General features: G+C 42.8%; 1 protein-coding gene across 1 annotated transcript in view; it reads left to right on the top strand.

The window, feature by feature from the left end:
• The window catches only part of LOC137377096 (low-density lipoprotein receptor-related protein 5-like), a 270969-nt gene that overhangs the window by 237220 nt on the left and 10914 nt on the right, over positions 1–22835 (top strand). Inside the window, exons 16-19 of the mRNA XM_068046392.1 lie at positions 7169–7378; positions 9059–9184; positions 18205–18441; positions 21923–22033. Of these exons, the coding sequence (XP_067902493.1) occupies positions 7169–7378; positions 9059–9184; positions 18205–18441; positions 21923–22033 (684 nt within the window). The remainder of the gene's footprint in view (positions 1–7168; positions 7379–9058; positions 9185–18204; positions 18442–21922; positions 22034–22835) is intronic.

The following is a 22835-nucleotide window of genomic DNA, read 5'->3' as shown; positions in this document are numbered from 1 at the left end:
TTGAAAATGTTACATTTAGTTCCCTCACCCAAGTCATTAATATATATTGTGAATAGCTGGGGCCCAAGCACTGAGCCCTGCAGTACCCCACTAGTCACTGCCTGCCACCTGGAAAAGGAGCCGTTTATTCCTACTCTTTGTTTCCTGTCTGTCAACCAATTCTCAATCCATGCCACTATATTACCCCCAATCCCATGTGCTTTAACTTTGCACACTACCCTCTTATGTGGGATCTTATCAAAAGCCTTCTGAAAATCCAAAGACACCACATCCACTGGTTCTCCCTTATCTACTCTACTAGTTAAATCCTCAAAAAACTCCAGTAGATTTGTTAAGCATGATTTCCCTTTTGTAAACCCATGCTCAATTTGCCCAATCCTGTTTATGCTTTTCAGGTGTTCTGCTATCACATCTCTTATAACAGACTCTAGCATTTTCCCCACTACTGATGTAAGGTTAACTGGTCTGTAGTTACCTGTTTTTTCTGTCCCTTTTTTTAAATAGTGAGGTTACATTTGCCACCCTCCAATCTGTAGGAGCTGCTCCAGAGTCTACAGAACTTTGGAAGATGACCACCAATGCATCCACTATTTCCTGGGCCACTTCCTTTCGTACTCTGGGATGGAGATTATCAGGCCCTGGGAATTTGTCAGCCTTTAACTCCATTAATTTCCCTAGCACTATTTTTTTTACTAATACTGATTTCCTTTAGTTCCTCCCTCTCATCAGACCCTTGGTTCCCCAACATTTCTGGGATGTTATTTGTGTCCTCCTTTGTGAAGATAGAAGCAAAGTATGTGTTTCATTGTTCTGCCATTTCTTTGTTCCCCATTATAATTTCCCCCGTTTCTGACTGTAAGGAACCTACATTTGTCTTCACTAATCTTGTTAACTTCACATATTTATAGAAGCTTTTCCAGTCAGTTTTTATGTTCCATGCAAGTTTACTCTCATACTCTATTTTCCCCCACTTAATCAATCTCTTTGTCCTCCCTTGCTGAATTCTAAACTGCTCCCAATCCTCAGGCGTGCAGCTTTTTCTGGCAATTTTATATGCCTCCTCTTTGGACCCAGTATTATCCCTAATTTCTTTTGTAAGCCATGGTTGAGCCACCTTACCGGTTTTATTTTTACGCCAGACAGGAATGAATGCCCTGACAACATTCTGGCAATAGTACTGAAGACCTGTGCTCCAGAACTTGCCGCGCCCCCAGCCAAGCTGTTCCAGTACAGCCAAGACACTGGCATCTACCTGGCAATGTGGAAAATTGACCAGGTATGTCCAGTACACAAAAAACAGGACAAATCCAAACCGGCCACTACTGCCCCATCAGTCTACTCTCGATCATCAGTAAAATGATGGAAGGTGTCATCGACAGTGCTATCAAGCAGCACTTGCTTAGCAATAACCTGCTCAGTGACATTCAGTTGAGGTTTCCGCCAGGGCCGCTCAGCTCTTGACCTCATTACAGCCTTGGTTCAAACATGGACAGAAGAGCTGAACTCAAGAGGTGAGGTGAGAGTGACTATTCTAGACATCAAAGCAGCATTTGACAGAGTATGGCATCAAGGAGCCCTCGCAAAACTGGAGGCAATGGGAATCGGGAAAAACTCTCCGGTGGTTGGAGTCATACCAAGCGCAAAGGTTGTGGTTGTTGGAGGACAATCATCTCAGCTCCAGGACATCACTGCAGGTGTTCCTCAGGGTAGTGACCTTGGCCCAACCATCTTCAGCTGCTTCATCAATGACCTTCCTTCAATCATAACGTCAGAAGTGGGGATGTTTGCTGATGATTGCACAATATTCAGCACCATTCGCAACTCCTCAGATACTGAAGCAGTCCATGTAGAAATGCAGCAAGACCTGGACAATATCCAGGCTTGGGCTGATAAGCGGCAAGTAACATTCGTGCCACGCGAGTGCCAGGCAATGACTATCTCAAACAAGAGAGAATCTAATCATCTCCCCTTGACATTCAATGGCATTGCCATCGCTGAATCCCCCACTATCAACATCCTGGGGGTTGCCAATGACCAGAAACTGAACTGGAGTAGCCATATAAATACCGTGGCTACAAGAGCAGGTCTGAGGCTAGGAATCCTGTGGCGAGTAACTCAGCTTCTGACTCCCCAAAGCCTGTCCACCATCTACAAGGCGCAAGTCAGGAGTGTGATAGAATGCTCTTCACTTGCCTGGATGGGTGCAACTCCAACAATACTCAAGAAGCTCGACACCATCCAGGACAAAGCAGCCCGCTTGATTGGCACCCCATCCACAAACATTCACTCCCTCCTCCACCAACGCACAGTGGTAGCAGTGTGTACCATCTACAAGATGCACTGCAGCAACATACCAAGGCTCCTTATACAGCACCTTCCAAACCCGCAACCTCTATCACCTAGAAGGACAAGGGCAACAGATGCATGGGAACACCACCATCTGCAAGTTCCCCTCCAAGCCACACACCATCCTGACTTGGAACTATATCACCATTCCTTCGCTGCTGCTGGGTCAAAATCCTGGAATGCCCTTCCTAACAGCACTATGGGTGTACCTACCCCACATGAACTGCAGCGTTTCAAGAAGGCATCTCACCACCACCTTCTCAAGGGCAATTAGGGATGGGCAATAAATGCTGGCCTAGCTCGTGACACCCACATTCCACAACTGAATAAAAAAGAATTCTATATTATTCTGAGAAGTACCACTTATTAAAGGTCCCTTTTCTTACATAAGCCAGGTCATACTTCTCTGGTGTTTCATGAGGTTGATGTAGGGGAAGCTGAACCAATTAAACAAAACCCCTACAGACTCAATCCCAGTAAATTGGCCAAAGTCAAAGAGAAGGTTCAGTACATATTAAGCAATGATATAATTGAACCCAGTTAAAATAGAGTTCTCCTGTTGTTTTGGTACTAAAACCAGATGGTTCTCAAAGGTTCTGCATAGCTTACCCAAAGGTTAATGTGGTAAATGGACTCCCATCCGATGCCAAGGCTCAAGGATTGTATTGATAGGGTGAGGAACTCAGCCTTTGTTAGTAAGATTGATTTGCTTAAAAGATATTGACAAGTCCCCTTATCTGATCAAGCCAAAGAAATCCTGCTTTTGTGACACCAGATGGTCTGTTCCAATGTAAAGTTAAGCCGTTTGTTGTGAAAAATGCACTGGCCACATTTCAAAGCTTGACCAATCAGGTATTTGCCGATTTGAGTAATTGTGTTGTGTACATCGATGACCTGTTGGTGTGCAGCGACATGTGGAGTGATCACGTCTGACATTTAAGAGCTCTATTTGACAGGTTGGCCAAGGCTAACCTTGTCGTAAACCTGGCAAAGAGCAAGTTTGCCAAGGCCAGAGTTACTTATTTAGGACATATTGTGAGTCAAGGTCAAGTGTTACCACAAGAGGCCGAGGTTCAGGCAATAATATATTTTCCTGTACCCAAGACAAAGAAAGAAATGTTATGGTTTCTAGGTGTGTGTGGGTTCTAGAGGAAATTTATCCCTAACTTCAGCACAGTATTCACCCTATTGACTAATCTGTTAAAGAAGAACGTGAAGTTCAAATGGTCAGAGTCATGCCGAACAGCATTTGAGAAGGTGAAGGCCATTTTAATAAAGGAACCAGTTCTTGCAGCCCCAGATTTTAATAAAGCTATTGATGCCAGTGATGTAGCGGTGCTGCTACAAAATGATGATGCTGGTATGGAACGGCCCGTTAACTACTTCTCTAGGCAGTTCAATAAACATCAAAGAAAATACTCGACCATCAAGAAGGAGGCTTTAAGGCTTGTACTGGCTTTACAACAGTTTGAGATATATATAATCAATAGTCAGGGAGAAATATTGGTTTACACAGAATCCAGGAGCTGTTTCTGTTATTTAAAGTAGCTGACTAGCCAGACCCAGCCATACAGTGCACAGTTTGTCACTGAAGGACTCGGATAAAGGGAAGACTGGTAAATCCACACCATCAAGACTGTTGTGAGCAAAGCTGAGGAAGATCTGGAGAAGTGTGCCTTGTGGTAAAGACCGCACCCGTGGAGTTCGGATTGAGAGGGAACTGCTGTTGGAAGAAGAACAGTGGCTAAATCCTTGAAGAAAGGAGCCGAAAATCTACCTGAGGAACTTCAGAGTTTTGAAGAACTTGTGTGTGACTGTAATTGTTGCCGTATTTGCTGGGTGGACTGCCCAGTGAAACCGTGAGGCACATCTCTGTTGTATCTGATAGTTAAGGTGTAATTTGTAATATATATAGACCATGATCTGTCTGTTACGTCATATTTGATTTATGTCGGTTTTGGTTTGAGTGTTAAAGTAAAATTTATACTAGTGAAATCATGTCCGTTTAGTTTAATTTCTAAATTGAGGTCTATCAGTAGATTCTATTCATTTGTTGGTGGTCTCTACAGGGATCATACCTTAAATCTTTAGTTGCTGTGCATTGTACATATGTGACACAGGACTCGCTAGTTTTTTTTGCTTTTTTTTCCACCGACATGAAGTTAAATGAAATCTGCTTTTATTATTTGTAAAGCTAAGCAACCAGATTCATCGTACTTGGGCGACATTCAAATTCACAATTTTTTTTTAACCACCCTTTACATAAAGGAAAGACTTGCATTTATATAGCACCTTTCACAACCTCAGGATATCCTAAAGCACTTCAGAGCTGACTTTTGAAGTGTAGTCACTGTTGTTATGTAAAGAATGTGGAACCAATTTGCACACAGCAAGCTCACACAAACGACAATGCGATAATGACCACCAGATATCCTGTTTTAGTGATGTTGATTGAGGGATAAATATTGGCAGGACACTGGGGATGACTGCCCTGCTCTTTGAAATAGTGCCATAGGATCTTTTACTTTGTCAGTTGTGTCTCAGTTGGTAGCACTCTCTCCTCTGAGCCACAAGATTCTGGGTTCAAGTCCCACTCCAGGACTTCAGCACAAAAATCAAGGCTGACACTTCAGTGGAGTACTAAGGGAGCACTGCACTGTTGGAAGTGCCGTCTTTCAGATGAGACGTTAAACTGAGGCCCCATCTGCTTGCTCAGGTGGATGTAAAAGATCCCATGGCATTATTTCAAAGAAGAGCACGAGAGTTATCAAGGTGTCCAGGCCAATATTTATCCCTCAATTAACATCTCAAAAAACAGATTATCTGGTCATTGTCACATTGCTGTGCACAAACTCGCTGCCCTGTTTCCTGCATTACAACAGTGACTACACTTCAAAAAGTACTTGGAGATGTCCAGTGGTCATGAAAGGCACGGTTTAAATGCGTGTTTTTTTTACGTCCACCTGAGAGGGCAGACAGGGCCTCGGTTTAACACCTCATCTAAAAGATTGTACTCGAGTGTGGGCCTCTTTTTTTTGTGCTCAAGTGTCCAGAGTGGGACTTAAACCTGCAACCCTTGTGGCTGACACCTGGGAAAACTTGCCTTATTGTTTTTATTGATGTTGGGCTGTTCAAAAAACGATAACTTTAAACTTTAAAAAAAAATACTTTGACAGTGCAACAATTTCTAATGAGAAATTCTGCTACAAAATATAATCTGCATTTTCATTGCATTATTTAATATCAACAGGTGACATCTGGTACTTCATCCAAGTGACTATTGTTCACAGTTGAGCCTAAAACATGAGTGTTAGCATGTTCAACAATATTTAATTTTTTATCATCATTATTGAACATCTTTTAAATTTCACGAGAAGAGGCTGTTTTGATGTGAAATCTTATTCATAGGCTTCACATAAACTTTATGCTGTCCTGGAACGAGAAGACTTGATATTTAATGCCTTAACACATCTCTGTAAATCATTTCCCTCCTAGCAGACGATAATAGAGCAGGATACAATTAAATATTTTGAAGTGCAGTTACTGCTATAGAGGGATACTTGGTACATTTTGCACACATCAAGATCTCAAACGCCAGTTAATCTGTTTTTGGTGATGATGTTTGAGAGAGGAATATTCATCCGTGCACTGAAAGAATCCCTGTTTCTCTTCAAAAAGTGCCGTGAGATTGTTGATGTCCATGGAACTGGCACATGGGACATCAGTTTTAACTTCACACCTGAAGGATGGCACATCTGACAATTTAGCAATAATGTTCTGAGTTGTCAGGCTAGATTATGTGCTCAGATTCTGGAGTGGAACTTGAGCCTACAACCTTTAAAATAGAGAACCAAGAGTAATGAGGTATCTTAGTTTGGAAGGGAAATAGTATCAATATAAAGAAACAAATTGGATATAAAGTGTTCCTATTAGTTGTTTTTAAAAAAAAGAAAATTAAGGTGACACATGGACACTGGAAGCTAAGGACCAAAGCAAATTTTTCAAATGCTAAGACCCTTTTGACTGTTTTCAGTTTACTCGCCCTTCCTTTATATCCTGGATGTACTGACAGACATTGGAGTGCAATCCCATGGGCATGGCACTCCTATAGTGTTCAGTCACCCAGATGGCTCCTGTGTTAACCTTGATAATGAGTACCACCAGGCTATTCAACTCTGGGGGTATCACAGAAGAACCATTACTGACTTTATATTGAACATCCACGTGCATGCACTTTCCAACAAGGGTCTCCAGATACTGCTCAGGATCCTGGAACATGGCTGATGCTTTTCATGTCACCAATTTCAGAACAATTGAGGCCAATTACAAGTCTCCATTTCTACTCTGGCTGAAATCAGCTAAACCATTTCTAACCTGGGATAGAACCTGTGACCTTCCTGGTATGTATGCCTTTGTACCACAGTTGGCAACTCAGGTACACACCAAATCGTAAAGAAAAACCTCACATTTGTTGCTAATATTTGTACTTAATCCCTGTTCCTCTTGAAGTTTTCCCATATTCTATGGTTGGGCAACAAGCAGAAGAATTCCAACACTTTTCAACCCTGCTCTATTATGGACTGCTAAGAGGGATGTGAAAGAAACCCAGGTTGACTTTCCATCTAAATTTTTGGAATCTTGCCCCTTCCTGAAAGGAACTTGTTCATGGAACATTTCAGATGCAAACCCACATTCTACTACTGGGCTGAACTACTAGTTTATTTTGGTGCTATTCTGTATGTAATTGAGGCATATTTTAGTGATGTTTTGTAGGTGCATGATAACATTTTAAAAGGAAGAATTCTGCTGTTAAATTACTTAGGTGCCAATAGACTGACATTGCAGGATTCCAGCATCCTTCAGCCCATGGGGCTTGCTATACTTGGTAACCACATTTATTGGATTGACCGTCAGCAGCAGATGATTGAGTGCATAGAAAAGACTAATGGAGACCAACGTACAAGAATTCAGGGCAGAATAGTTCATCTTACTGGTATCCATGCAGTAGAAGAGCTGAATGCAGAAGAATTCAGTGAGTTTGCTTTGTTTAATACTATTGATATTTGATAACACAAATGCATAGTAATGATTTTATGATATCTCGAAACATGCCTATGGTAATATATTGTAAATGAATGCAGTCCAACTGTTGCTGGCAAATGCAGTCTTTAACACTAACATTTTAAACAGCTGCCTTCAGGCTTTGCTTTTTTCTGATGAAAGATCACAGATCTGAAGCGTTAACTCTGCTTCTCTCTCCACAGATGCTGTCAGACCTGCTGAGTATTTCCAGCACTTTCTGTTTGTGTTTCATGCCTTCAGGCTTTGCTTTTTCCCCTAAACGGGAAAAAACTAAAGTCAAACTTTCACAGCAGTGAAAGCATGCAAAAATGTATTGGGATAAAACATGTTGTGGTGTTAAACCTGTGCAATTCTCATAATCCAATTTGTTCATGGTTTACCCCTAAACTTTTAGTTATGTATACAGTACAAGAAATACATTTTATAGTGTCTGCAAGTTTTGTAATTTATGCATTTTTACGACCAGGTGAGAAGGGACCTAGGGGTTCCCTTTCAGCCTTTGCTTGGTTTAACAGTAACAGGGTTTAATTTTAGAAACACCGTGTTTTTAGCTCCCCCTTCAGTGAATCCTTGTTCACTGCTCCAATTGTAAGGCAAAGAAATCAGACTGGTTTCCTTAGATTTAAACAAGAAAGGTAGAAGTTTATTCATCTTAAACTCTAATCCAGTTAACGACTACGAATATGCGACGCGACCACGCGAGCATGTAAACATGATAAACGTACGCCGATAGAGACAGAAAAAGTAGAAAGCACAAAGGGGTAGAGTTTGAGGCAATATCTGTTAGTTAGTTACTGTCCTTTGAGTTCAATGTGGAGTCTTTGGTTGCTGGTAAGTCCTGCTAATCGTTAGGGCCCAGTTCATGCTTCAACTTGTTTCGATGTCGGAGTCTTTTCCCTCTTGAGGTGTACATGTCTTCCATGGGTCCAGTGGCTTGGGGGAAAGCGAGAGAGAGACAGCCAGGAGAGAGGCTTGCTTGTTCCAGCCTCAGTTGCAAAACTGCCTTCTGTTCCTTTCTGTGTGGCACAAACGAAAAAAAAGTTGGCCAGCAGGTCAGTCATGTGACTAACTGGCTTAACCACTTCTGCGTTCATTGTTGTATTGTCTTAGCAGGCCCTGGAATGCGCTTCCTTACACCTTCAATATCTGGTGATCAAAATCCATTTGGGTTACTTGGATCAGGGGTACTTTGTCTGCACAAGCAGCGTCTCTTAGTATGCAAATGTCCTTCCAGCCTGAATGTCTGGTGATCTGTTTAACAAGTCATTTCTTCACTCCAGCAGCAGTTTAACATCAATGTTCATATGACAAAATTAATATTCCTCATTCTTGGCAGGGGGTGTCTGCATGACAGCATAAAGATAGCAGAGGAAATTTGGTGGTGAATATAGTCATTAAACACCAAGGAATTCAATGTGCTTAGATATTAAATCTTCAGAATGATCTTTTAAAGCAGTCTGTCTGCCATAAGTATAGTTAAATAACATTGGGGATGCCTTTACCCTTCAGATCAATTTCCAACACACCTAGAATGGATGCCTTGTAAATCTGACTCTATGGTGCACTGGAACAAGATAAGGATCTGAAGTATTTATTGCTGGTACTAAAGTCCTGAGTTATTTCTTCACAGGCTCACATCCTTGTACCCGTGATAATGGTGGCTGCTCACACATCTGCATTGCAAAAGGTGATGGGACACCACGATGCTCATGTCCAGTACACTTGGTGTTGTTACAGAACCTACTGACATGTGGAGGTACTGTACCCATATACTGCAGTTTTATCATTTTAAATCCCTTTCGCTGGTTTATTATCCTACTGCCGAATTTTTGGAAGTCCGTGACATATAAGTCCACAGTAAAAACTGCTCTTCAGTTGAAGTCACAGAGTGTCACTTAGTCCTGATTGTTTGGGAAACTAAATGACTGAAATAAAAATCAGCAGTGTCACTAGTGAATATATCTTTGAAAAATCCATTTACTTAAAATGTTGCTGTTAGAATTTCAAATTCTGCCTTCATTGCACCTATAAATAAAGATTCTGACCACCATTTGCAGTTGTCGTAAGTTATCCATCCCAACATTACCCTCAAGGGTGCAAATAGAGGAGAGGCGCATTCCCCTCCAGGGAGAAAAAGAAAATTTAAACGAGACATTTCCCATTCTAATGGCTATCCTCTGACATCTGCTAAAAACATGTGTGCACAAGAACAGGATGAGGATCAGCTGTGATCTGCTCATCCCAGGCAATGTGGTCGGCTAGCAGGAAGGGCACTGTCAATCTCCTAACAAATTATACAAGGCCAATTAAAATCCCCCCAAAAATCTTAAATTATGGAACATCTTGTAATGTAATTGGAGCAACTGAGTGGCCCTCCAGCTACACAGCATCTGTTTGGTAAGAGAAAGTTTTAATTTAAAAAAAAGAAGGGTCACTGACCCGAAACATTAACTCTGCTTCTCTTTCCACAGATGCTGCCAGACCTGCTGAGTGGTTCCAGCATTTCTTTTTTTTATTTCAGATTTCCAGCATCCGCAGTATTTTGCTTTTATGTTAAAATCCCTTTCCTAGTATCATACCTGCCCCACACCACTGATTACCCCTGTCTGGTGCTTTCTGTAACTGTATCACCTCTGCCCAGTTTGTCCTCAATGCTAAAGTTCCAAGTAGCCCACAGCCCTTGACTGACTACTGCTGTCTGAAATTCTGTCCTGTTAACAATGTGCAGAGGGTGCTTGAAAATATTTGCGTTATCAGGTGGGGTGAGCTGAACTCGTTCCCACACAGAGCACCTGGACAGTGGCACTACATGGGGACCACCTAATTGGCTCCTTGGCCTGTTGATATTTAGTTTCTTGGTTCACACATGGAGAATGTTGTGAGGGTTCCTGCCTCTACCACCCCTTCAGGTAGTGTGTTCCAGATTCCAACCACCCTCTGGGTGAAAACATTTTTCCTCAAATCTCCTCTAAACCATCTGCCCCTTACCTAAATCTATGCCCCCTGGTTATTGACCCCTCCGCTAAGGAAATAGTTTCTTCCTATCTATCCTATCAATGCCCCTCACAATTTTGTATACCTCAATCAGGACCCCGCTCCATCTTTTCTGCTCTAAGGAAAACAACCCTACCCTGTCCAGTCTCTCCTCATAGCTGAAATGCTCCAGCCCAGGCAACATCCTGGTGAATCTCCTCTGCACCCTCTCCAGTGCAATCATATCCTTCCAATAGTGTGTTGACCAGAACTGTACACAGTACTCCAGCTGTGGCCTAATTAGTGTTTTATACAGCTCCATCATAACCTCCCTGCTCTTATATTCTATGCCTCGGCTGATAAAGGCAAGTATCCCATATGCCTTCCTAACCACCTTATCTACCCGTGCTGCTGCCTTCATTATAACATTAGAACATCACAGCGCAGTACAGGCCCTTCGGCCCTCGATGTTGCGCCGACCATCTGACCTACACTATTCCATTTTCATCCATATGTCTATCCAATGACCACTTAAATGCCCTTAAAGTTGGCGAGTCTACTACTGTTGTAGGCAGGGCGTTCCACGCCCCTACTACTCTCTGCGTAAAGAAACTACCTCTGACATCTGTCCTATATCTTTCACCCCTCAACTTAAAGCTATGTCCCCTCGTGTTTGCCATCATCATCCGAGGAAAAAGACTCTCACTATCCACCCTATCTAACCCTCTGATTATCTTGTATGTCTCTATTAAGTCACCTCTCCTCCTCCTTCTCTCTAACGAAAACAACCCCAAGTCCCTCAGCCTTTCCTCGTAAGACCTTCCTTCCATACCAGGCAACATCCTAGTAAATCTCCTCTGCACCCTTTCCAAAGCTTCCACATCCTTCCTATAATGCGGTGACCAGAACTGCACGCAATACTCAAGGTGCGGCCTCACCAGAGTTTTGTACAGCTGCATCATGACCTCGTGGCTCCGAAACTCGATCCCCCTACTAATAAAAGCTAACACACCATATGCCTTCTTAACAGCCCTATTAACCTGGGTAGCAACTTTCGGGGATTTATGTACCTGGACACCAAGATCTCTCTGCTCATCTACACTACCAAGAATCTTCCCATTAGCCCAGTACTCTGCATTGCTGTTACTCCTTCCAAAGTGAATCACCTCACACTTCTCCGCATTAAACTCCATTTGCCATCTCACAGCCCAGCTCTGCAGCCTATCTATGTCCCTCTGTACCCTACAACACCCTTCAACACTATCCACAACTCCACCGACCTTCGTGTCATCCGCAAATTTACTAACCCACCCTTCTACACCCTCATCCAGGTCATTTATAAAAATGACAAACAGCAGTGGCCCCAAAACAGAACCTTGCGGTACACCACTAGTAACTAAACTCCAGGATGAACATTTGCCATCAACCACCACCCTCTGTCTTCTTTCAGCCAGCCAATTTCTGATCCAAAGCTCTAAATCACCTTCAACCCCATACTTCCGTATTTTCTGCAATAGCCTACCGTGGGGAACCTTATCAAACGCCTTACTGAAATCCATATACACCACATCCACGGCTTTACCCTCATCCACCTGTTTGGTCACCTTCTCGAAAAACTCAATAGGGTTTGTGAGGCACGACCTACCTTTCACAAAACCGTGCTGACTATCGCAAATGAACTTATTCTTTTCAAGATGATTATAAATCCTATCTCTTATAACCCTTTCCAACATTTTACCCACAACCGAAGTAAGGCTCACAGGTCTATAATTACCAGGGCTGTCTCTACTCCCCTTCTTGAACAAGGGGACAACATTTGCTATCCTCCAGTCCTCCGGCACTACTCCTGTCGACAATGACGACATAAAGATCAACAACAACGGCTCTGCAATCTCCTCCCTGGCTTCCCAGAGAATCCTAGGATAAATCCCATCTGGCCCAGGGGACTTATCTATTTTCACTCTTTCCAAAATTGATAACACCTCCTCCTTGTGAATCTCAATCCCATCTAGCCTAGTAGGCTGTATCTCAGTAATCTCCTCGGCAACATTTTCTTTCTCTACTGTAAATACTGACGAAAAATATTCATTTAACGCTTCCCCTATCTCCTCTGATTCCGCACACAACTTCCCACTACTATCCTTGATTGGCCCTGTTCTAACTCTTATCATTCTTTTATTTCTGATATACCTAAAGAAAGCCTTAGGGTTTTCTTTGATCCTATCCGCCAATGACTTCTCGTGTCCTCTCCTTGCTCTTCTTAGCCCTCCCTTTAGATCCTTCCTGGCTAGCTTGTAACTCTCAAGCGCCCTAACTGAGCCTTCATGTCTCATCCTAACATAAGCCGCCCTCTTCCTCTCGACAAGCGCTTCAACTTCTTGAGTAAACCACGGCTCCCTCGCTCGACAACTTCCTCCCTGCCTGACAGGTACATACTTATCAAGGACTCGCATTAGCTGCTCCTTGAATAAGCTCCACATTTCGTTTGTGCCCATCCCCTGCAGTTTCCTTCCCCATCCTACACATCCTAAATCTTGCCTAATCGCGTCATAATTTCCTTTCCCCCAGCTATAATTCTTGCCCTGCGGTATATACCTGTCCCTGCCCATCGCTAAGGTAAACCTAACCGAATTGTGATCACTATCGCCAAAGTGCTCACCTACATCTAAATCGAACACCTGGCCGGGTTCATTACCCAGTACCAAATCCAATGTGGCATCGCCCCTGGTTGGCCTGTCCACATACTGTGTCAGAAAACCCTCCTGCACACACTGGACAAAAACAGACCCATCTAAAGTACTCGAACTATAGTATTTCCAGTCAATATTTGGAAAGTTAAAGTCCCCCATAACCACTACCCTGTTACTCTCGCTCCTGTCGAGAATCATCTTCGCTATCCTTTCCTCTACATCTCTGGAACTATTCGGAGGTCTATAGAAAACTCCCAACAGGGTGACCTCTCCTCTCCTGTTTCTAACCTCGGCCCATACTACCTCAGTAGACGAGTCCTCAAACGTCCTTTCTGCCGCTGTAATACTTTCCTTGATTAACAATGCCACACCCCCCCCCTCTTTTACCCTCTTCTCTGTTCTTACTGAAACATCTAAATCCCGGAACCTGCAACATCCATTCCTGCCCCTGCTCTACCCATGTCTCTGAAATGGCCACAACATCAGGATCCCAGGTACCAACCCATGCTGCAAGCTCACCCACCTTATTCCGGATGCTCCTGGCGTTGAAATAGACACACTTTAAACCAAGTTCTTGCTTGCCAGTGCCCTCTTGCGTCCCTGTAACCTTATCCCCTACCTCACTACTCTCAACAGCCTGTACACTGGAACTACAATTTAGGTTCCCATTCCCCTGCTGATTTAGTTTAAACCCCCCCGAAGAGCACTAACAAATCTCCCCCCCAGGATATTGGTACCCCTCTGGTTCAGGTGAAGACCATCCTGTTTGTAGAGGTCCCACCTACCCCAGAAAGAGCCCCAATTATCCAGGAAACCAAAACCCTCCCTCCTACACCATCCCTGCAGCCACGTGTTCAACTCCTCTCTCTCCCTGTTCCTCTCTTCGCTAGCACGTGGCATGGGCAACAACCCAGAGATAACAACTCTGGTTGTTCTCGCTCTAAGCTTCCACCCTAGCTCCCTGAATTTCTGCCTTAAATCCCCATCTCTCTTCCTACCTATGTCGTTGGTGCCTATGTGGACCACGACTTGGGGCTGCTCCCCCTCCCCCTTAAGGATCCCAAAAACACGATCAGAGATCAGTGATCTATGGACAAGTATTCCAAGGTCCCTCTGACCCTCTGTACTTCCTAGGGTCCTACCATCCATTGCCTTGTTAGTCGTCCCAAAATGCATCACCTCTCACTTCTCAGGATTAAATTCTATTTGCCACTGCTCCGCCCAGCTTACCAGCCCATCATATCGTCCTGTAATCTAAGGCTTTCCTCCTCACTATTTACGACACCACCAGTTTTAGTATAATCTGAAAAGTTACTGATCATACCTCCTATATTCATGTCTAAATCATTAATATACACTACAGACAGCAAGGGTCCCAGCATCAATCCCTGCGGTACACCACTGGTCACAGGCTTCCATTCGCAAAAACAAACCTCGCCCCCATCACCCTCTGCCTCCTGCCACTTATCTAATTTTGGATCCAATTTGCCAAATTGTCCTGGATCCCATGGGCTCTTATCTTCTTAACCAATCTCCCATGCGGGACTTTATCAAAAGCTGTACTGAAGTCCATGTAGACTACATCAACTGCTTTACCCTCACCTAAACAACTAGTCATCTCCTCGAAAAATTCAATCAGGTTTGTTAGACATGATCTCCCCCTTAATGATTAATCCTGTCCCTCAGAATTTTTTTGAATAGTTTCCCTACAACTGATGTTAGACTCACCGGCCTGTAATTACCTGGTTTATCCCTGCTACCCTTCTTGAATAATGGTACCACATTCGCTGTCCTCCAGTCCTCTGGTACCTCTCCTGTGGCCAGAGAGGATTTGAAAATTTGTGTCAGAGACCCTGCTATCTCCTCCCTTGCCTCACCTAACAGCCTGGGATACATCTCATCTGGGCCTGGGGATTTATCCACTTTTAAGCCTGCTAAAACAGCTAAATACTTCCTCCCTTTCAATGCTAATATGTTCAAGTATATCACAGTCCCCCTCCCTGATCTCTCCACCTACATCGTCATTCTCCATAGTGAACACAGATGAAAAGTAATCATTTAAAACCTCACCTATGTCCTCCACACACAGATTGCCATTTTGGTCCCTAATGGGCCCTACTCTTTCCCTGGTTATCATCTTGTCCTTAATATCCTTATAAAATGCCTTGGGATTTTCCTTTATCTTGCCCGCAAGTGTTTTTTCATGTCCCCTCTTTGCTCTCCTAATTACTTTTTTAAGTACCCCCCTACACTTTCTATACTCTCCTTGGGCCTCCGCTGTTTTCAGCACTCTGGATCTGCCATAAGCCTCCTTTTTTTTCCTGATCCAATCCTCTCTATCCCTTGACATCAAGGGTTCCCTGAACTTGTTGGTCCTACCCTTCACTTTTACGGGAACATGTTGTCCCTGAACTCTCACTATTTCCTTTTTGAATGACTCCCACTGGTCTAATGTAGACTTACCTACAAGTCGCTGCTCCCAGTCCACTTTGGCTAGATCCTGTTTTATCATATTGAAATCAGCCTTCCCCCAATTCAGTACTTTTATTTCCAGTCCCACTTTGTCCTTTTCCAAAACTACCTTAAATCTTACAGAGTTACAGTCACTATCCCCGAAATGCTCCCCCACTGACACTTCTGCCACTTGTCCAGTTTCATTCCCTGGGGTTAGGTCCAGTACTTTAGATGGGTCTGTTTTTGTCCAGTGTGTGCAGGAGGGTTTTCTGACACAGTATGTAGACAGGCCAACCAGGGGCGATGCCACATTGGATTTGGTACTGGGTAATGAACCCGGCCAGGTGTTAGATTTAGAAGTTGGTGAGCACTTTGGTGATAGTGATCACAATTCGGTTAGGTTTACCTTAGCGATGGGCAGGGACAGGCATATACAGCAGGGCAAGTATTATAGCTGGGGGAAAGGAAATTATGATGCGATTAGGCAAGATTTAGGATGCGTAGGATGGGGAAGGAAACTGCAGGGGATGGGCACAATCGAAATGTGGAGCTTATTCAAGGAGCAGCTAATGCGAGTCCTTGATAAGTATGTACCTGTCAGGCAGGGAGGAAGTTGTCGAGCGAGGGAGCCGTGGTTTACTAAAGAAGTTGAAGAGCTTGTCAAGAGGAAGAAGAAGGCTTATGTTAGGATGAGACGTGAAGGCTCAGTTAGGGCGCTTGAGAGTTACAAGCTAGCCAGGAAGGATCTAAAGGGAGAGATAAGAAGAGCAAGGAGAGGACACGAGAAGTCATTGGCGGATAGGATCAAAGAAAACCCTAAGGCTTTCTATAGGTATATCAGGAATAAAAGAATGACTAGAGATAGGTTAGGGCCAATCAAGGATAGTAGTGGGAAGTTGTGTGTGGAATCGGAGGAGATAGGGGAAGTGTTAAATGAATATTTTTCATCAGTATTTACAGTGGAGAAAGAAAATGTTGTCGAGGAGAATACTGAGATACAGACTACTAGGCTAGATGGGATTGAGGTTCACAAGGAGGAGGTGTTATCAATTATGGAAAGTGTGAAAATAGATAAGTCCCCTGGGCCAGATGGGATTTATCCTAGGATTCTCTGGGAAGCCAGGGAGGAGATTGCAGAGCCTTTGTCCTTGATTTTTATGTCGTCATTGTCGACAGGAATGGTGCCGGAAGACTGGAGGATAGCAAATGTTGTCCCCTTGTTCAAGAAGGGGAGTAGAGACAGCCCTGGTAATTATAGACCTGTGAGCCTTACTTCGGTTGTGGGTAAAATGTTGGAAAAGGTTATAAGAGATAGGATTTATAATCATCTTGAAAAGAATAAGTTCATTAGAGATAGTCAGCACGGTTTTGTGAAGGGTAGGTCGTGCCTCACAAACCTTAGAGTTTTTTGACAAGGTGACCAAACAGGTGGATGAGGGTAAAGCCGTGGATGTGGTCTATATGGATTTCAGTAAGGCGTTTGATAAAGTTCCCCACGGTAGGCTATTGCAGAAAATACAGAAGTATGGGATTGAAGGTGAATTAGTGCTTTGGATCAGAAATTGGCCAGCTGAAAGAAGACAGAGGGTGGTGGTTGATGGTAAATGTTCATCCTGGAGTATAGTTTCTAGTGGTGTACCGCAAGGATCTGTTTTGGGGCCACTGCTGTTTGTCATTTTTATAAATGACCTGGATGAGGGTGTAGAAGGGTGGGTTAGTAAATTTGCGGATGACACGAAGGTCGGTGGAGTTGTGGATAGTGTTGAAGGGTGTTGTAGGGTACAGAGGGACATAGATAGGCTGCAGAGCTGGGCTGAGAGATGGCAAATGGAGTTTAATGCGGAAAAGTGTGAGGTGATTCACTTCGGAAGGAGTAACAGGATTGCAGAATACTGGGCTAATGGGAAGATTCTTGGTAGTGTAGATGAGCAGAGAGATCTTGGTGTCCAGGTACATAAATCCCTGAAAGTTGCCACCCAGGTTAATAGAGCTGTTAAGAAGGCATATGGTGTGTTAGCTTTTATTAGTAGGGGGATCGAGTTTCGGAGCCACGAGGTCATGCTGCAGCTGTACAGAACTCTGGTGCGGCCGCACCTGGAGTATTGCGTGCAGTTCTGGTCACCGCATTATAGGAAGGATGTGGAAGCTTTGGAAAAGGTGCAGAGGAGATTTACTAGGATGTTGCCTGGTATGGAGGGAAGGTCTTACGAGGAAAGGCTGAGGGACTTGTGGTTATTTTCGTTAGAGAGAAGGAGGAGAAGAGGTGACATAGTAGAGACATATAAGATAATCAGAGGGCTGGACAGGGTGGATAGTTAGAGCCTTTTTCCTCGGATGGTGATGGCAAACACGAGGGGACATAGCTTTAAGTTGAGGGGTGATAGATATAGGACAGATGTCAGAGGTAGTTTCTTTACACAGAGAGTAGTAGGGGCGTGGAACGCCCTGCCTGCAACAGTAGTAGACTCGCCAACTTTAAGGGCATTTAAGTGGTCATTGGATAGACATATGGATGAAAATGGAATAGTGTAGGTCAGATGGTTTCACAGGTCGGCGCAACATCGAGGGCTGAAGGGCCTGTACTGCGCTGTTATGTTCTATGTTCTACTGCCCCTTCTCTTGTAGGAATGAAAACTGAATAATCTGCATCCTCTTTCAGAACCACCTACCTGTTCACCAGAACAATTTACATGTGCTACTGGAGAAATTGATTGTATCCCAATGGCGTGGCGTTGTGATGGCTTTCCAGAATGTGATGATGATAGCGACGAGGAAAACTGCCCAATCTGTTCTGCTAACCATTTTCAGTGTGAAAAGGGCCAATGCATTGATGGACGTTTACGATGTAATGGTGAAGTAGATTGTCAGGATAAATCGGATGAGGAAAACTGTGATGGTAACCTTTTTTTTTAATCATATTAACCAGTTAGTATTCAAGCATGTTGATTTGGATAGTGTGGTTTAAAATAATCTTTAATCAATTGTTGAAATTGAAGTTCAAATTCAGTCCTATCAAAAAGTAAATGTTGATATTAACGTTTGTCACTAAAGACACCATTTAGCATTTTCCGTCCAATCGTTGCCAGTCTTGGGGAACACTAAACAAGTTGCTTCTGTTCCTGTGGAAAACAGCTACAGGCAGCATTTCAGAGGCAGTGTTAATAGGTCAAAGCAGAAAGGTGCAACAAAAATATGCTAAAAACATTTAGTATGGTTAAATTGATCGCTCCAATCTATCTGGCGGTCAAAGAATTCCTTCAGATCCTCATGCATTTTGAGAGCATTGTAACTACAAGACAAGTGGCCTGGCATTTCTGTGATTGATAATCTTAGCATAAAAGTAGAGTTGAGTAAAGAGCAGCAGAATGTTGGGAGAAAATGCCACTTACAATTAAGCCCTGCCTGGCATAAGTAAAGGAGTTAAGAGGGGTAGAAAGAAGTGAGGGTAAAAGGCAAGTTAATATGTTAGTTGCTTGGTAAGATCTGAAGAACTTGTGCAGCATTCCACAGTTCCAAAGCTGAGTGAATTTGTGAAGGTCTCTGGTTTCTCTATCCTAGACACACTGAGAGATGGTGGCATAGTGGTAATGTTACTGCAGTAGTAACCCAGAGGCCCAGGCTAATGCCCTGGGGACATGGGTTCAAATCCCGCCACAGCAGCTGGTGGAATTTAAATTCAATTGATAATTTTAAAAAAAAATATGGAATTGAAAGCTAGTCTCAGTAAGGGTGCCATGAAACTATCATTGATTGTAGTAAAAACTCATCACTAATATCCTTTCAGAAAGGAAATCTGCCATCACCTACATGTGACTGCAGACCCACAGCATTGTGGTTGACTCTTAGTTGCCTTCTGAAATGGCCTAGCAAGCCACCCAGTTACCTTCTCAAGGGCAAGGAGGGATGGACAATAAATGCTGGCCTTGCTAGCAATGCCCACATCCCATGAAAGAACAGAAAGGACCATGTGTTCTCATTATGTGCCAATTTTGCCTCTAAATATAACAGCAGTAGGGATTAAGATAAAATGGTAAATTTGCTGACCCTGTGCTCTCAGTAGGAAGCTGCTGTTGGAGAATTGGTGCAACTGGGTTGGTGTCCTAACTCCAACCTGTACTGTTTTCTCCCGGGGAGAGCACGTGATTGGTGAAATTACCTTATAGTCATTTGGCACACAGAAATTCTTTCCTGTGGTAAAGTTTCTTGTCTCTCACTGGCATGTATACTTGTATAACTCTACATATAACATTTACAACCATTATATCTACTACATGTCTGTACTGTTACTATTCATGCCATATCTTTATGTTTTCGTTTTAATTATGCACCTCCTCCCAGGTCCTCTGGACATGGAGTTGGCTGTCTAAAACTGTGCTCACAGCACTCCATTACTGTGTTTGAAAGGCCTAATTGTTAAATTTGTTTTTTTCTCACTATTGTGGTTCAGATACAGTCTCCAAAAGTTGCTCCACAGCTGCATTATCACACTAACATAACACAGCTGCTTGATGTACATTAAATGATCATCATTATGGGTGAATGTGATTCACTGGCACTTTTTCATTGCTGCTATTGAAATTGTACTCTCAACTCACACATTGCATTACCATTTCATTAGTATTGGAGAAAATTTGCTTTTTCCTAGATTGAGCCCTAGATTTCTACCAGTGGAAGTGTTTTGAGTGCTGTCATTAGAGTTCATCTAGTGGTAGACACTAGGTACTGCAACACTTCAGTTTGCTCCCTCAGTCCCAAAGGCCAGGATTTTGCAATAGGAATAAGGTGAGGCCATCCTCCCTCGCTGTTATAATGGGGTAAATGGGGCAACAACTTTGGGCATCTGCATATGCCCAGTTACATAAGAACATAACAAATAGGAGCAGGGATGTTCCCTTGAGCCTGCTCCTCCATTCAGGAAGATCATGGCTGCACTTCTACATTAACTCCACTTTCCCGCCTTATGTACCTTAAACATGCAAATTCAGAAGTTGCAGTGTGTGCTGTAACAGTCCTCACTGATAGACTCAGCATTGAAAGACATGTAATGGCATGAACTAGGGGTACTTGACCACTAGTTCCCCACTAAAGACTCCAGAAAAAGTTGGGGCTTGGTGCATTCAGGAGTAAGTGAATTTTTAAAGGCATGATGAGTGATAATCACCACCAAACAACCTCTCTGGCCTAGAAAATGTAATTTTGGAAGTGTGGAGTCTCAGTGCTTCAGAAGAAAATTAATGTTGGAAATGTCTCAAAAAAATTAACCTTTTAATCTCTCTATTTCTCTCAATCCCATCTATCTTTCCCAATCTCTATTTCCCTTCCTTTTTTTAAATATTCGTTCGTGGGATGTAAATTAATTTAGAATTCCTGCATTAGACTCTGCATGGCTCAGTGAGGATTCTTCTCTTTGGTTGAAGAGTCTTGCTGTTTCTTGCTCTAATCTCACACACCACAGAAGCCCTGTAGAGGGCACTACACTGGATCAGATGCCAGATTTGAGCAGCTCTGTGCTCAAAAGCCTGCAAAACCTTTGTGGGTAGCTGTCATGGAGGTGAAAGGCAAGCGCCATTCCTTTGCTGCTGGATGCAAAGTCAGGACATTCCATGGTATTTAGTAATATTAAATGTCGACCTGAAAAAAGGAGAACCTGAGGAATTGCTAGATGAAAATTTTGTGTTTCTAGATAAGGTTTCAGGGTTTATGTAACTGCTTCAAATCAAGTTTGTCAGAAATTTTAATAATTTGCATTAATAGGACAAAGAAAGTGTAGGGGAGAATACTTTTAGGATAAATGCTCCACCCTTTTCTATACAAATGAAGATCACAAACCTGTGCAAAGGATATAGGATACTTTATTTTCCAGTCCCATGTAGACTTACTATTTTTCATATCCACAGTTATCACTGAGATGTTAGCTGATGACAGCTGCAGGGAGACTAAATTGGAAATAGTGCTGATTGCCATTTTTTCCCTTTCTGAAAGATGTCAAAACCTGGAAAATAAGTGTTGAGTGACGATATAACATCACTAGGTCTCCATTGCTTAGATAGCAGCATCAAGAAAGATGCCAATAGCACTATTCCAGTGAAGCTATTCTCTTGGGGTCTCACAGCTGAGGCTAGTTGGATGACTTACAAATGAGTATCCAAATCCAAAATGGCAAGTTTCAGAAAAAATTGAAAATTTGTAAGTACGTCTGCCTATACTTTTAATTAAGGGCTATTAATTCTGCTATAATATATCTTTAGTAGAATTCTACATTGCTCCATTTGAGCTACAGAGAATGTCAAGCTGGCCAGTTCCACCTCATTTGTTTTCAGGCTTTCAAAATTCTTCAAAATTGCTTGGTAAAGAACTGCACTTTCTCTTAATTCCAGTGATTTGTCATCCTAACCAGTTCCGCTGCAACAATGGTCAGTGCATTTTGAAGAAGCAGCGTTGCAACTCAGTTCCTGATTGCCATGATGGATCCGACGAACTTCTTTGCGGTTAGTATCTGTTCATCCACCACAGTAAGTTTTAAACTTCCGTGGCCCTCGGGATGCACTAAGAAGGACGTGTCCTGGTTCTTAAAGCAGAACATGTGAAGCGTTCTTTTAAAAGATGATCCAGCAATTTAAAAAAAAAAAAATCCTTTTTCTTTCGATACTTTGTGATCATTGCGATGATGAATGGAAAGTTCCAATTTTTCCACACCCAGTTTCTGCTTCACACAAAACCCCGGCTAGGTACAGCATACAGATGCTGCTGCATCAATATATTTCCATTTCCCACTAAAGCTCTCATTATGGCTTGAGTTGGAATGCTACTAAATTAAAGCAGCTGTAACCTTTGTGGGAAATGGATTTCACTTCGGGCTCATTTATATTTATGTCAAATTAATGTATCTGTGCAAATATATGCAGTGAATATCATGCTTTCCCCATTGTACCTTATGCAGTTAAATATTCCATTTTGAAGGAGCATAATTACTCATTTTAATAATGCAGGTATATGATATTAAAGTAACTATAAACATGCATTTAAATAGCACCTTTTCACATCCTCAACTCTTTCCAGTAGTGCCTCACATTCTTTTGAAGTGCAGTTACGGTTCTTACTTAGGCAAACAAATTTACAGGAAGGAGCCACCAACAGTAAATGTGATGGATGAAGTTAATCTGTTATTGTTTGAGGAAACAATGTTGGCCATAGCACCACTTCTTTTTTGAGTGGTGTCATGGAATATTGTACATCCACTGAAACAGACAGACTGGATCTTGATTTAACATCTAATTTCCAACAATGCAG

The sequence above is a fragment of the Heterodontus francisci genome, chromosome 14 (assembly GCF_036365525.1).
Source record: "Heterodontus francisci isolate sHetFra1 chromosome 14, sHetFra1.hap1, whole genome shotgun sequence".
Classification (NCBI taxonomy): domain Eukaryota; kingdom Metazoa; phylum Chordata; class Chondrichthyes; order Heterodontiformes; family Heterodontidae; genus Heterodontus; species Heterodontus francisci.
The sequence above is the reverse complement of the archived record's forward strand: the minus strand, read 5'-3'. Positions and strand labels throughout refer to the sequence as shown.